Genomic DNA, 14,989 nt, shown 5'->3' with positions numbered 1-14,989 from the left:
ACACAGAAACACACACGGTGTGCGTGTAATGTGTTTCTGACTACAGACAACAGCATGACAGGTGACAACACACAGAAACACACACGGTGTGCGTGTAATGTGTTTATGACTACAGACAACAGCATGACAGGTGACAACACACAGAAACACACACGGTGTGCGTGTAATGTGTTTATGACTACAGACAACAGCATGACAGGTGACAACACACAGAAACACACACGGTGTGCGTGTAATGTGTTTATGACTACAGACAATAGCATGACAGGTGACAACACACAGAAACACACACGGTGTGCGTGTAATGTGTTTATGACTACAGACAACAGCATGACAGGTGACAACACACAGAAACACACACGGTGTGCGTGTAATGTGTTTATGACTACAGACAACAGCATGACAGGTGACAACACACAGAAACACACACGGTGTGCGTGTGAAATGTTCGGGGTGAGCGGAGGGGGAAATACTCAACGGACTATATGAATTCTCTACATCAACGTCTCTCAAACAGACAGATCCCACTCATTCCACAACCATTTCTCATGTGGAGGAAGAGCTGTTCACAGACACACACATCAGTGCTCTACCACTGTTACCCTCTTTGAGCTTTACAGATCACATTGTCATGAAAATGTCTCCTTCCCTTACGAGAGTCTGATTGCTGCGCTAAAGAGGGAGAGGACAGAGTGACAGAGAGAGGAGAGGGAAGGAGACAATGTGATCTGAGAAAATGAGACATGGGAAATGGTTTGGAATGAGTGGGATCTGTCTGTTTGAGAGTAAGAGAGTTAGTTGCTGGTTGAACATAAATAAATGAATGGGTTTCTCAAGATAATATTGGTTGTACAGTACCAGCACTATGTAAATACATGGAGATTCCTGAGTTAGCCTGAGCTAGCCTACTGACCCCTTTTGTTATTCAGAACAAAATGGCCACTGTTGTGATTGATGTGTTTGTCCTTTAAGAGCGAGCACAGATAGATCATGATGGTGACACACGAGCGCGCACACACACACACACACACACACACAACACACACACACACACACACACACACACACACACACACACACACACACACACACACACACACACACACACACACACACACACACACACACACACACACACACACACACACACACACACACACACACACACACACACACACACACACACACACACACACACACACACACACACACATACTTGTAGTTGCGCACACACACGGATGCACACACACACACATACAGCACGTCCCCCTTCAACCTCAATCAGACACACACTGACACCACACACAGACCAGATGAGAGAGGAAACCTCATCAACAATGACAATAATTTGCTTTCCATTATATTTCTCTTCACTGTGGTTTCAGTAATTGAAATAGAGGAGGGGATATCAAGTATCTTATTGGGCTGTAGTAATACCAATTTGACTGCCTATTAGGCTAATGAAAAACACACACACACACACACGCACACACGCACACACGCACACACATAGACTGTACTCATTAACTCCTTGCACTATTCATGTACAGTACTTTATGTGACTGAATATGGTCCTTATATGGTCATAAACCCTAAGCCTAGATAAGGAAATAGGCTGGTAATTGCATGTCTTCATCTACAGGCTCTTCGTTGTCATTCACCTCCATTAAACAAAGACTCTGTGACAGCAAAACACATGTAGCCGCTTCAGTGATTAATTGGCTATCTGAGCCCACCAGTTTCTAAAACACACTAGTGTTGCATTGCAATATATCTTTTTTTAGAGGAATTCCAATTAAATTGGGAGAGTTCTTATCTTATTTCTGTAAAGAATGCAACCAAGTAGTAAAGCTCTTAAGTTTGGTCTTAGTGTGTGTGCATGTACGTATAATCCACTTGGTCTTAGTGTGTGTGCATGTACGTATAATCCACTTGGTCTTAGTGTGTGTGCATGTACGTATAATCCACTTGGTCTTAGTGTGTGTGCATGTACGTATAATCCACATTCCCCTGCAACAAAACATGAACCATTTATTAAATCACATGATGTTTCCACGTGAAGGCGTTCTCTACAGTTCGTAATGATCCATTTGATTTTTATTTCTCATTTCCCCACTTTGTTATGAAAAGTGCTTTTGGATGTGAATAGATTCATCCCACCTTGTATACATGATCATTTAAAAACCACCCAGAAGGTTTCATTCAACGGAACACAATATGAAGACAATCACGTAAAGGTGCAAACTGGAATATTTGCAAGTGTTTTTGTAAATCAGTGATATATTCCCATTGGTTTGAGAAGACCAATCAGCCTATTGTATCACATGGTGTAAAGTCGTCTGAACTCCATTATAACCAATGGGACAGGTGTAGTCTATAACAGGCGTCTACCATATTAATTAGTGTTCAATTAAGTCAATGTGACGGCTCAATCTGTCAGTCAGACGAAGATCACATCACCTCTAAGCTACCTGTCAAGCTAAATCAATCAAGACACGCTAGTTTACAGAGCAGCACTAACAGTGTAGGGAGATGGGGACGTTGACTTGAACAATGCCTAATTACTGTTGACACATTAGGACCCCGCGGGTGGTCTTGTCACTGCCTGTGTTCAAATGGCAGGTGAATAGACACCTCCATATGCTGCGTTGCTACCGAAGGGTCCTACAACTGAGTTACACACACAGCAATGACAGCATGAATTCACACATCACATGTACTGCCCCCCCCTCTCTCTTTCTCTCCATCCCTCTTTTTACTCTGAGGTGATGGCACTTTGAACAGTGTTCAACTGCATATCTATTCCATCACATCAACTGTTCTGAGATGTGAGAGAAGAGAGAACCTGTGTATCCTGAGGGTGACAACTTTAAAGGACCATCCCTCCCTCTCTTCCACATCCCTCTGTCGCGCGCTCGCTACCTCTCTCCTCCCTTGCTCCCTCCCTCCATGTATCCCAGATGTCCATACGCACCCAGAACACAATGCAACATCCACCCTCTCCACAGCTGGCCAACATCTAACAAGCTAAGGCTGGGGTCATGCCAGCGAAGGTGTGTGTGTGTGTGTGTGTGTGTGTGTGTGTGTGTGTGTGTGTGTGTGTGTGTGTGTGTGTGTGTGTGTGTGTGTGTGTGTGTGTGTGTGTGTGTGTGTGTGTGTGTGTGTGTGTGTGTGTGTGTGTGTGTGTGTGTGTGTGTGTGTGTGTATACACACTACACACCTAATACCATCACCATCCTTTCACTCTCATTCATCCCTATTCATTCCTATTCTTCCTTCTCTTGTGTTAGTCTGATCAAACACACCTAGTAACCTTTGTGCTTCTCTCTCTGTCTCTCTGTCTTCATCTAATTCAATAGAATGTGAGTACAGTACATCAAGGGCTTGTAGATTGCTGTGGACAGCTGTGTGTTGGTGTTGGTGGTTAAATGCCTGTTCACGTAAGCAGTCTTTTGATCAGACAGGTTCTCTCCAGGGGGCAGGAGGGAGCCGCAGGTGTACCAGCGTATCAAGCTGTGTGTGTGTGTGTCTGTATGTGTGCGTGTCTATGTGCATGCGTGCGTGCTTGTGTGTGCGTGCATGTGTTTTTCGATCAGTCGGGTTCTCTCCAAGGGAGGTAAAACCCCAGGTGTACAGACTTGTCCCAAATAGCCCCCTTTTCCCAATATAGTGCACTACTTTTAACCTCAGGGTATTATAGGGAATAGAGGGCCATTTGCAACGCTACCATAGATTGATGTTAAAAACCCTTTCAAACTTAGAGGACGAGACCGAGTCACAGAAAGCTAGTGTTCTTTGCACTTAATAGTGTTTGAATGAAGGCTTGGCTAGCTGATCATGTGCATGTTGCTGCTGAATACCAAGAAACCCACAGGAAAGATTGTGACTAGGATCAATGACTTTCATACATCAATTTTTTTCTTCAATTGCAGCCGTTTCCTACAATGGTGTAGTAGGTCATATTTCGGGCAGAGGGATGAGTTTTCACAAACACACACACTCATTCAAGCAGACAAACACACACACTCATTCAAGTAGACAAACACACACACTCATTCAAGTAGACAAACACACACACTCATTCAAGTAGACAAACACACACACTCATTCAAGTATGGTCCTGGTCCTTCATGGTCCTTCTGTAGCTCAGTTGGTAGAGCATGGCGCTTGTAATGCCAGGGTAGTGGGTTCGATCCCCGGGACCTCCCATACGTAGAATGACTGTGAGTTGCTTTGGATAAAAGCTTCTGCTAAATGGCATATATTATTATTATATATTAAGTAGACAAACACACCTGCTGCTAAGAGTCATACGCTTCTCTTTGATACTCATAGATGTCAAACACTCTCTAGTGTTGGAAGCTGTGTGAGGAAGACTGTGATGCTACGGTTCATCATTTAAGACACTAAACAGTGAGACACGGCTCTGAAGACAGCAGTACATGAAAAACAAAGAAAAGAGGGGGAAAATGAAAAGAGAAGATAAACTGCCATCTGATATATCTCTGTGAGACTGAACAGCATCTAATCTGATGAGATAAGAGATGTGTTCATTTCAGATTCTGTATCAAAGGCTTACTAAACACCCGGTTGGTTGAATAGCAGCCTTTTGTAGTAAACAACATCTCTTCTGGCCTCAAATCTTTTGAAATATCTGTGAACAAAATATGTTTGAACATATGTAGTCTCGTGAAGTTTGTATTTTAACATGGTGTTAGCATCATGGAACGTTAAGGGGCTTTAAAAACCCGGCAAAGACAAATCTGCTGTTTTGTAAAGTAACCAATATGACATTTATATTTGTGTGGACCAAGTGATTAAATCTGAAGCCAACTACAAGTGCCAAACCCACGGTTTCTCATTTCAAATATTTGTCAAAGATATTATCCTTGTTTCCACACACACACATTGGTCAGGGTCCTAAGAGACACTGAAGTTTTTATTTGATTTGATTATCTTTTAGCTCATGTCTCTGACTTGGCCTGTCTGTTTGTTGAGCTAGAACAATCAAGAGGAATGCCCAAGGTAAATGAAGAAGGCTATTTGAATAGTTGGAGTAGTTTGGAGCCTGTTATGTTTAGCGAGAGAGAAGAAGAACACCAGATTTAGAGTTTCAACATTGACATGGATGAATATGCATTAATACACAGGTTGGTTTGTGTTCTTTTCTAATTGTGATATTCTATCCTTACAAATCTACTCTCAAAATGACATACACGTGTAGGCAGCACTAACAAACCTGCACTTCGTCCTTACAATCAAAACATACAACATCCCCTGTGCAAGAGTCTACCTTTCAATAAGTCATCACTAGGAATTATGCATTGAAACGGAGCTATAAATTGCTAGGGTTCCCACACAGCTGCTACTACAACAAATCAGTAACGTAATCAATGAACATTTGGGAGAGGATGAGACTTTGGCTGCCTCAAGAAAAGGGTCAACGGGTTAACATCGGAAGATGAAAAGGTTCAAGGGTTAACATGGGAAGATGAAAAGGTTAAACGGTTAACATGGGAAGATGAAAAGGTTCAAGGGTTAACATGGGAAGATGAAAAGGTTCAAGGGTTAACATGGGAAGATGAAAAGGTTAAACGGTTAACATGGGAAGATGAAAAGGTTAAACGGTTAACATGGGAAGATGAAAAGGTTCAAGGGTTAACATGGGAAGATGAAAGGTTCAAGGGTTAACATGGGAAGATGAAAAGGTTCAAGGGTTAACATGGGAAGATGAAAAGGGTCAACGGGTTAACATGGGAAGATGAAAAGGTTAAACGGTTAACATGGGAAGATGAAAAGGTTAAACGGTTACCATGGGAAGATGAAAAGGTTCAAAGGTTAACATGGGAAGATGAAAAGGGTCAAAGGTTAACATGGGAAGATGAAAAGGGTCCGACATTCAAATGAACAATGACGCGTCCTGTAAATGAGACGAGTCGCCATGTTAAAGAATCAAGAATCCGCCGAGGTTGAGAAGCTAATCCACTTTTATGACTCTAAAATGACATTTCACAAAAGAATAACAGCATGCAACTTAGCAGGCGGGGGAAAAGACAAGAACAAAAGACATCCTGATCCTACCATCTGGGAATACACATTCTAACACATCATAATTCAATGACCTTTGAATCTCATTGGAGCCTATTGACATTTGACTGTAATACATAATAGCGATATATTTGAACCCTCTTGCCTATCTCCTACCAATACCTGTGTCATATATATCTGTATGCTTCACATATTGCATATCACATACTCAGGGGGATAATATGTGAAATAAAATGCCTTTTCCAACTGGGTATTTTAAAGTGGCACTTCGCTACTTATTTGACCTGATATTCTTACTGTCCTTCCTGCAACATGCCGGTGTCCACATGGAGATATTGAATATGAGCTTAGAAAACAGTGGAGTGCCCCTTTAATTCTAACGGATAATGAGAAAGAATGAAAGGAGGATAAGTTGGATGACGTGCGATCGAGTGAGAGATTTCTTCCTCTCTGATCTCTTCCTGTCTTCAAGAAAAACCAAAACATACTGCGGACATCTTTGACATCTTTGTGGTTGTGGTGTGGGTGCGCTTGTGTATTTATGTGACCATCTGAGTGTGAGCGTTGGAAAAAATATTTTATAGATCCACTGCAGTGTTTTCTGTAATCCACCTGAGGTATACAATTTTCCTTCAAAACGTCGGTACACAACGCTGCACAAATGTCAACAGGGAGGGGGGCAAGAGACAAGAACTCCATTTTGTGAACCTGACCGGGACTTTGTTTTACTTTGTGTTTCACCAACCAAGATGGCATCCGATCTCGATCTCTCATTGGATATGGTGCATCTATCCAGTAGGGAGAGGAGAGCATCTTCTCTGAAGCCCTTGGTTCATGGGTGATTCATGAGAACATGGCCTATTCCTCTATGGTACGGCATATGTTCTCATTCACTCCCCATGTCTCTTCACTATAGCTCTCACATATTGATTCTTTTTCCATTCAAAAGGTGCCCTTTTGCTAATTCTAGTATTTCTAGATTAGCCTTTATATCTCACCCTAACACACACAGAGGGACACATCTGCATTCATACAGATCCCAATATGTTTTATAACTAGAAAACCCATCAAATATGCAACCTTGATTTTCTTTCACCTATCAAATGTTAAGCTAAAAGAAAAAGTTGGTAATCAATGCTACCTTATAGATGTGAATTTAAAAAAACAACTCTGTACAAAGTCTCATCGAAAGGACTCTACAATCTGCTTATCTTAATAATGAACATTGTCTTTTTTCAAGAGGACAAAACCATTAGACTACCATTAGCCACTGGGCTATGCTAGCCCTGTTGTCAATCACAGGAGCGTTAGCATTAGCCGCTAAGCTAAGCTAGCCCTGTTAGGCAATTGTTTTCTTTTGGAGTTTCATCAATGTTTGAGTTTCATCATTGTTCCGACAATGCTCAAACGAAATTCACATTCTGGTACTTGTTTTTGCTTTTCTTTGGGTGTATGGATGAGGGCGACTATGCTCCATGCAAGGCAAGAATTAGCATGTTTTTCAAGGGTCCTGTCATTGCTGTAGTCACCTCTAAGAATATCCACATGTCTCAGAAAATGAGATGCCTTAATTAAACTCCATTACCCAGAAGTCATTGTAATCCTCCACAAAATGTATTCCTTAGCTTCAATTTTCACCCAATCGTCATGGAAAGAAGAGAACATGGCCATCTCACTGATGAAAAAGAGAGAGAGAAAGAGGGAGGAGACGAGTTCATTGAACAGATATCAATCAAACACCTCTGGAGAAGAAAAAAGTTCCAACCGATAGAAAAAGTTTCATCTGTTTTTCCTTGAGCCGGCATCCATCATCTGGCTCGTACCTTTAACTCCAAACCCCATCTCCCCTTCCTGTCCACCCCTCTTCTCAGTCCAAGGGTTGGTGAGGTACCCATGAGCATCTATCTCATAGTACTGTTGTCCATCTTTACTCCTAACAGAAAGATTTGCCTGGTCCAAACTCCCAGTGCTATTACATTTTTCACCAGAGGGGGTGCCAGGCAGCTAGGTGACAGCAGTGATGTCAGAGACAAACTACTAAGTGTCTCTGATAAACGTTCGCTGTTAAAAGCCTGACTGGATCCTTCGCCTCCCATCCCTATCCCACAATCGTCATCTGAAGGGTCCATAGAGTCTTGCCTTGGGCAGCCTGGACTGGTGCTGCTGCCACAGCTGCTCTGGCTCCTCTGGTGCCCTCTAGTGGCTTGGAGGTTGAATGCTGTACTGCGGCCTCTCATTGAGGGGTGACCCAGCGATCTGGGGGTTTGTCGTGTTTCGTCGAGGTGAGGGAGGGGAGAGGGCAGAGGAGAGGCAGGGCCAGGGAGAGTCCCAGGTCTCCTCGAGGGGGGGAGACGCTAAAGCTGAGACCTTCCTCCAGGGTGGTCTGGAGGCTTCCCTCGGAGCTGCCTGTGGCCAGGGACGAGTCACTGTGGGACGGGTGCTGAGGAAGGATAGAGGGGGTGGCGGGGTGGAGGGATAGCAAGGGGGGAAAGAAGAGAGTGCAGTAAGCAGAGAGAGAGAGAGAGAGAGAGAGAGAGAGAGAGAGAGAGAGAGAGGTGAAAGAAACAGAGAGAGAGAGACAGTGAGAAAGAAAGAGAGAGAAAAAAGTGAATGAGAGCGGGATGAAGTATTTAAGCACAAGAACCAAGAAAACAGAGAGTCAAGTAGAGAAGGGATGACCTCGCTAATTAGTGTAGTGCTGCAGAAATGTACTGGAATAGAATCTAACAAAGCACTCTGGAAATGACATAAACAAAACAAATTGATACTGAAAAGGTCAGTTACATGCTGTTGCTATGGTTACCTCTGAAGCGGAAGAAGAATATTGCTTGTTTTTTGTGTGCCATGAACAGAAAATGCACACTTAGCACCATAGAATACCATTTACATGAAAAACACTGTGCACTAAAGTCTAAATGGGAAGATATAAAGGTCTGAATAGGAAGATATAAAGGTCTGAGATATAAAGGTCTGAATAGGAAGATATAAAGGTCTGAATAGGAAGATATAAAGGTCTGAATAGGAAGATATAAAGGTCTGAGATATAAAGGTCTGAATAGGAAGATATAAAGGTCTGAGATATAAAGGTCTGAATAGGAAGATATAAAGGTCTAAATAGGAAGATATAAAGGTCTGAATAAGAAGATATAAAGGTCTGAATAGGAAATTGTCATGTTCTGTCTTATATTGTCTTGTCATTTTGCTTTTCCCTCTGTTCGTTTTCCCCCTGCTGGTCTTTTTAGGTTGAATATTCCCCTAATCAAATTTAGTCTTCCCACACCTGTTCCCTATCTTTTCCCTGATTAGAGTCCCTATTTCTCCCCTTGTTTTCCGTTTCTGCCCTGTCGGATCCTTGTCTATGTTCACCGTGCTGTGTCTGAATCGCCCTGTCGTGTCGTGTTTCCCTCAGATGCTGCGTGGTGAAGGTGTCTGAATAGGCAACCTGCTGTTCATGAGATCCATAAAGGTCTGAATAAAGGAAGATATAAAGGTCTAGAATAGGAAGATATAAAGGTCTAAATAGGAAGATATAAAGATATAAAGGTCTGAATAGGAAGATATAAAGGTCTAAATAGGAAGATATAAAGGACTGAATAAGAAGATATAAAGGTCTGAATAGGAAGATATTAAGGTCTGAATAGGAAGATATAAAGGTCTGAGATATAAAGGTCTGAATAGGAAGATATAAAGGTCTGAGATATAAAGGTCTGAATAGGAAGATATAAAGGTCTAAATAAGATATAAAGGTCTAAATAGGAAGATATAAAGGTCTGAATAGGAAGATATAAAGGTCTGAATAGGAAGATGTATAATTCAACTTTGATGCACTGACCTTACAGATATGCCCATTTATTTTGTTTTTTCCTTAATAACTGTCTCAACCACAGTGAGCTTTCTGGAACAAAATGTGCATCAGCTGGATACTTCCCCCTCTTAGAATATAAAAGCAGCTACAGTATATTGTATATGTCATCTCTTATAGCAATCATCCCCATTGACCTTAACTCTAGTGGAGTGTAGCCCTTACCAATGAGTGGAAAACAACTGAATCTGATGGGTATTTCACCCCATAAAGTCAATCCATGACTTATTCTACCATTATAACACCCATGGCTGTTACACTGAAGTCCATATACGACACTACATGATAGCACACACCTGAATATACGGTCCATCTCCAAGGCATTTCTAGTTGATCTGCTAACCATGTGTATGTGACCAATAACATCTGCTAACCATGTGTATGTGACCAATAACATCTGCTAACCATGTGTATGTGACCAATACAATTTTTATTTGATTTGTGTGTATCAAGAATGGTCCACCACCCAAAGGACATACAGCCAACCTGACACACCTGGGGGTGCAACTCAATATGAGGAAGGTGTTCTTAATATTTTGTACACCCAGTGTACATTTCACTACATGAATACTCCCTCTACCAATATGACCCCATAACCTCTTACCTGGGAAACTAGGACCCTACTGTTGGCCCCTGAGGAGTCTAGGACCCTGCTTTTGGCCCCTTGTGAGTCTAGGACTCTGCTGGTGGCCCCTGGGGAGTCTAGGACACTGCTATTGGCCCCTGGGGAGCGCAAAGAGGACCAGGAGGCTGGGGATGGCAGCCTGGATGCCTCTCTCCCCCCTGGGTCTACCCCGTCCTGTGGATGGGTGGGGGGACCGCTGTGGCTGTGGCGGGGTGAAAGAACTCCACAGGGAGATGGAAGAGAGGAGAGGAGGAACCTCTACATCCGACACTGCCAACCTGGTCACTGTGATGGCCATCACCATCTGTTGACATACAGTTATTATCTATAGAAAGATATAAATGTTGCATGTAGAATGAGCATGGGTTATCTATCCATTTATCCATCCATCCAGTCATCCATCCAGCTGTATAACGCTAATGTTATGGTGAGAGGAAGGATAGGCATGTCATTGAATGTCGTTAATCAATGTCTTTGTGTATGCCTGCCCATCTGTCTTTTAGTTAATTAACATTGGGATGTCGGTGTAATCAACTGTGTGAATACGGAGAAAACGTAATTTTCTCTCTCACACATCTGAGCATGAGAGATGGGAAGGAAAACCTTCTGAATGAAATGATCATTTCAATGTCATTGCAAAGTCATGTGATCATCACTAAACACAGTCAGTTAAATAAATACCAAGAGCATAAACCACAAGATGAAAATGTCAACTGGTAATGTATGCACACATATCCATCAGATTTCACAAGTTCTAATGAGATGGGAAGAAAAAGGAGAACAAGGTTACCTCTGTTGTGGTGGAGGAACTGGAGAGACTGGCTCTGGAACTGGGGCTGGGCACCCACCTCTAGCAGGAATCCTACCCCATCTTCAGGGCCTCTGCTGTGGGGTCGAGAACCTCCGTGCCCCCAACGCCCTCCACACCCAGCCTGAATCCCCCTCAATTCCTCAGAACTGTGGGAGTCACTGCTCCCTCTCTCCTCCTATAGAGAGAAAGAGATGGGGGGAGGGGGAGTATATCAGGATGACTTCAATTAACACTCACATATCATCTGTAAAGTTCCAGGTACTACTGCTAGCATTATTAGAAATCAATAAGCATCTGTTGCTATGGCTATAAGGGCTAGCCCTATCTCGAGTGAATGACCATGTAACATTCTATCTCCGGGCAGCTAACATCTATTAGCATTTGAAGTGTATTAACCAAATGAGGCTACCCCTGGTGTAGCATGTTAAAAGAGTTCAACTACCACACTAGCATATTAGCATTGAAATAGGCATAACTTAGAGCCAAAGGTGGTTGTACTTGAATGCTTGTTCTTGTTGTTAATATTTGGAAAGACTACCATTTTGTTAGCTGATAGCACCATTCATTAAGGGTTAGCCGGGCACACTAGCTAACTAGCCAACATCAGCAACAACAACAACAATAACAACAACAAAAGCGTTGTCTGTGGTAAAGCAAATGTCTAAAAGGAAATAGTGTTAATTGTGAAAAGAAATTACCAAATGAAATATTGATACCAATGAAATATAATTTTAATAAAAACCACCATGGGATATTTTTCCAATTTAGAGAATTTTATACATTTTAAAATGTCCTACTATTTGATACTTCATCTCTCTTCAGTCAATACATCTGTTGATTAGTAATATATTCTTCCAAACTAAAGTAATTGCAAGCTCCACAGTGCCTCGTTTTAGATTGGATATCAAATTAGTTTCAATAGAGAAAAGCAATAAGGTAAACCAGATGAAACAGCTTAGAGGAGACGGGATGATCACACACACACACACACACACACACACACACACACACACACACACACACACACACACACACACACACACACACACACACACACACACACACACACACACACACACACACACACACACACACACACACACACACACACACACACACACACACACACACACACACACACACATCACAATCATGCTCACACACACACGAACGCACACGCACGCATGCACACACACACATCACGGTCTTGCTTACATGCACGCACACACACACATACGCGCACACACACAGGCACACAGACACCAACAAACACAGACCCGTCGCCCTAGCCTGCCTACGGCACATGGTGAAACACACACGGGAGCATTGATTCGCTAATCAAGCAGTTAATGCAGTGGGATGCAGTGTGTGATAGAATGTGTTCATGTGTGTAAGCAGTTGAATTATGCAAAAACAAAAAGTATATAGTTTCTCAGTGTGTGCACATGTTTTGTGTCAATGAGAGTAAGTCTGTGCGTGTGCACGCCCCACCTTGCCGTCCCTGACCAGGAGCTGGTAGTCACTGTGGTCGTCCAGACTAAGATCATCAGGAAGGGCCAGTGATGATGACTTGTCAGACAACTGCTCTGACATCAGAGACGCCTGCTCCACCTCAGCCAATCGGATCTGCGATATAAACACACAGAATTCCAACAGAGCACACTATGTTATTCAATACACCCGATTTCGTATGTGAAAAGTGTGAGAAACATTTTCTTTTTGGTAAAAATATTATGATTAAATTTAAGCGCATTTAAAGTGACAAATAATGCATATACAGTGCACAATAACACTTTGCTATAAGCTGTCATAAAGACTCATACAGTTCAAATGTGTTGCCCTGTATCCAGTGACTGACTAAAGTTGTAACAGACTAAAGTTGTAACAGACTAAAGTTGTAACTGACTAAAGTTATAACTGACTAAAGTAGTAACTGACTAAAGTTATAACGGACTAAAGTTGTAACGGACTAAAGTAGTAACTGACTAAAGTTATAACGGACTAAAGTTGTAACTCCCACAGTGATGTAAGTAATTGACAGCCTGCTCTCTAGGTGGACTGTGTCAAAAAGTTGAGTGGCTGATTGGCTGACAGTCATGGAGGTGGTAGTGACAGGTTGGTATGGTAATATGGCAGTATGGGTTATATCTGGACCATTAGACCGACTCTGAGGAATCTCCCTGTCAGCTGGTCTGAGCCCATCAGTATAATGAAAAAGAGGGAGGGATGGGAGAAAGAAGGAGAGAGAGAGAAGTGAAGAGAGAGAAAATAAAAACAATGAAGAGAGGGTGACAGATGGAGAGAGTGAGAGAGAGATGGATGGACAGATGATGTCGGGTTAAGGTGAGACCTCTCACTACTGTTCTCTTTGTGTGTACTGCACTACATCTAGCATAGTATGTAAAGTATCCCCCCACACACTCCACACTGATAAACCATCAAACATTGACATCCCAGTCATCCCACCATCATTACTGACACGTGATGTGTTTCAGGCCCACAGTCATGAAAACCACATATTACTTATATTACTTACACATGTAGACTCAGCAAAAAAAGAAACATACATTTTCAGAACCCTGTCTTCAAAGATAATTCGTAAAAATCCAAATAACTTCACAGATCTTCATTGTAAAGGGTTTAAACACTGTTTCCCATGCTTGTTCAATGAACCATAAACAATGAATGAACATGCACCTGTGGAACGGTCGTTAATACACTAACTGCTTACAGATGGTAGGCACTTAAGGTCACAGTTATGATAACTTAGGACACTAAAGAGGCCTTTCTACTGACTCTGAAAAACACCAAAAGATAGATGCCCAGAGTCCCTGCTCATCTGCGTGAACATGCCTTAGGCATGCTGCAAGGAGGCATGAGGACTGCAGATGTGGCCAGGGCAATAAGCTGCAATGTCCGTACTGTGAGACACCTAAGCACTACAGGGAGACAGGACGGACAGCGGATCCTCCTCGCAGTGGCAGACCACGTGTAACAACACCTGCACAGGATTGGTACATCCGAACATCACACCTGCGGGACAGGTACATGATGGCAACAACAACTGCCCGGGTTACACCAGGAAAATACAATCCCTTCATCAGTGCTCAGACTGTCCACAATAGGCAGAGAGAGGCTGGACTGAGGGCTTATAGGCCTTTTGTAAAGGCAGGTCTTCACCAGACATCACCCCCAGCAACAACGTCGCCTATGGGCACAAACCCACCGTTGCTGGACCAGGCAGGACTGGCAAAAAGTGCTCTTCACTGACGAGGCGCGGTTTTGTCTCACCAGGGGTGATGGTCGGATTCACATTTATCGTTGAAGGAATGAGCGTTACACCGAGGCCTGTACTCTGGAGCGGGATTGATTTGGAGGTGGAGGGTCCGTCATGGTCTGAGGCGGTGTGTCACAGCATCATCGGACTGAGCTTTTCTCATTGCAGGCAATCTCATCCTCCTGCAAGACATCCTCCTCCCTCATGTGGTACCCTTCCTGCAGGCTCATCCTGACATGACCCTCCAGCATGACAATGCCACCAGCCATACTGCTTGTTCTGTGTGTGATTTCGTGCAAGACAGGAATTTCAGTGTTCTGTCATGACCAAAGGAGAGCACGGATCTCAATCCCATTGAGCACGTCT

General features: G+C 42.9%; 1 protein-coding gene across 1 annotated transcript in view; it reads right to left on the bottom strand.

The window, feature by feature from the left end:
* Window positions 1–8,281: 8,281 nt before the first annotated feature.
* Window positions 8,282–14,989, bottom strand: part of LOC124025112 (voltage-dependent T-type calcium channel subunit alpha-1I-like) — a 24,859-nt gene continuing 18,151 nt past the window's right edge. Inside the window, exons 3-7 of the mRNA XM_046338778.1 lie at window positions 12,838–12,972; window positions 11,326–11,521; window positions 10,704–10,839; window positions 10,515–10,623; window positions 8,282–8,488 (exon numbers count right to left, since the gene is read on the bottom strand). Coding sequence (XP_046194734.1) covers window positions 8,282–8,488; window positions 10,515–10,623; window positions 10,704–10,839; window positions 11,326–11,521; window positions 12,838–12,972 — 783 coding nt within the window. The remainder of the gene's footprint in view (window positions 8,489–10,514; window positions 10,624–10,703; window positions 10,840–11,325; window positions 11,522–12,837; window positions 12,973–14,989) is intronic.

This window comes from Oncorhynchus gorbuscha, unplaced genomic scaffold (assembly GCF_021184085.1).
Source record: "Oncorhynchus gorbuscha isolate QuinsamMale2020 ecotype Even-year unplaced genomic scaffold, OgorEven_v1.0 Un_scaffold_2178, whole genome shotgun sequence".
Lineage (NCBI taxonomy): Eukaryota > Metazoa > Chordata > Actinopteri > Salmoniformes > Salmonidae > Oncorhynchus > Oncorhynchus gorbuscha.
The sequence above is the reverse complement of the archived record's forward strand: the minus strand, read 5'-3'. Positions and strand labels throughout refer to the sequence as shown.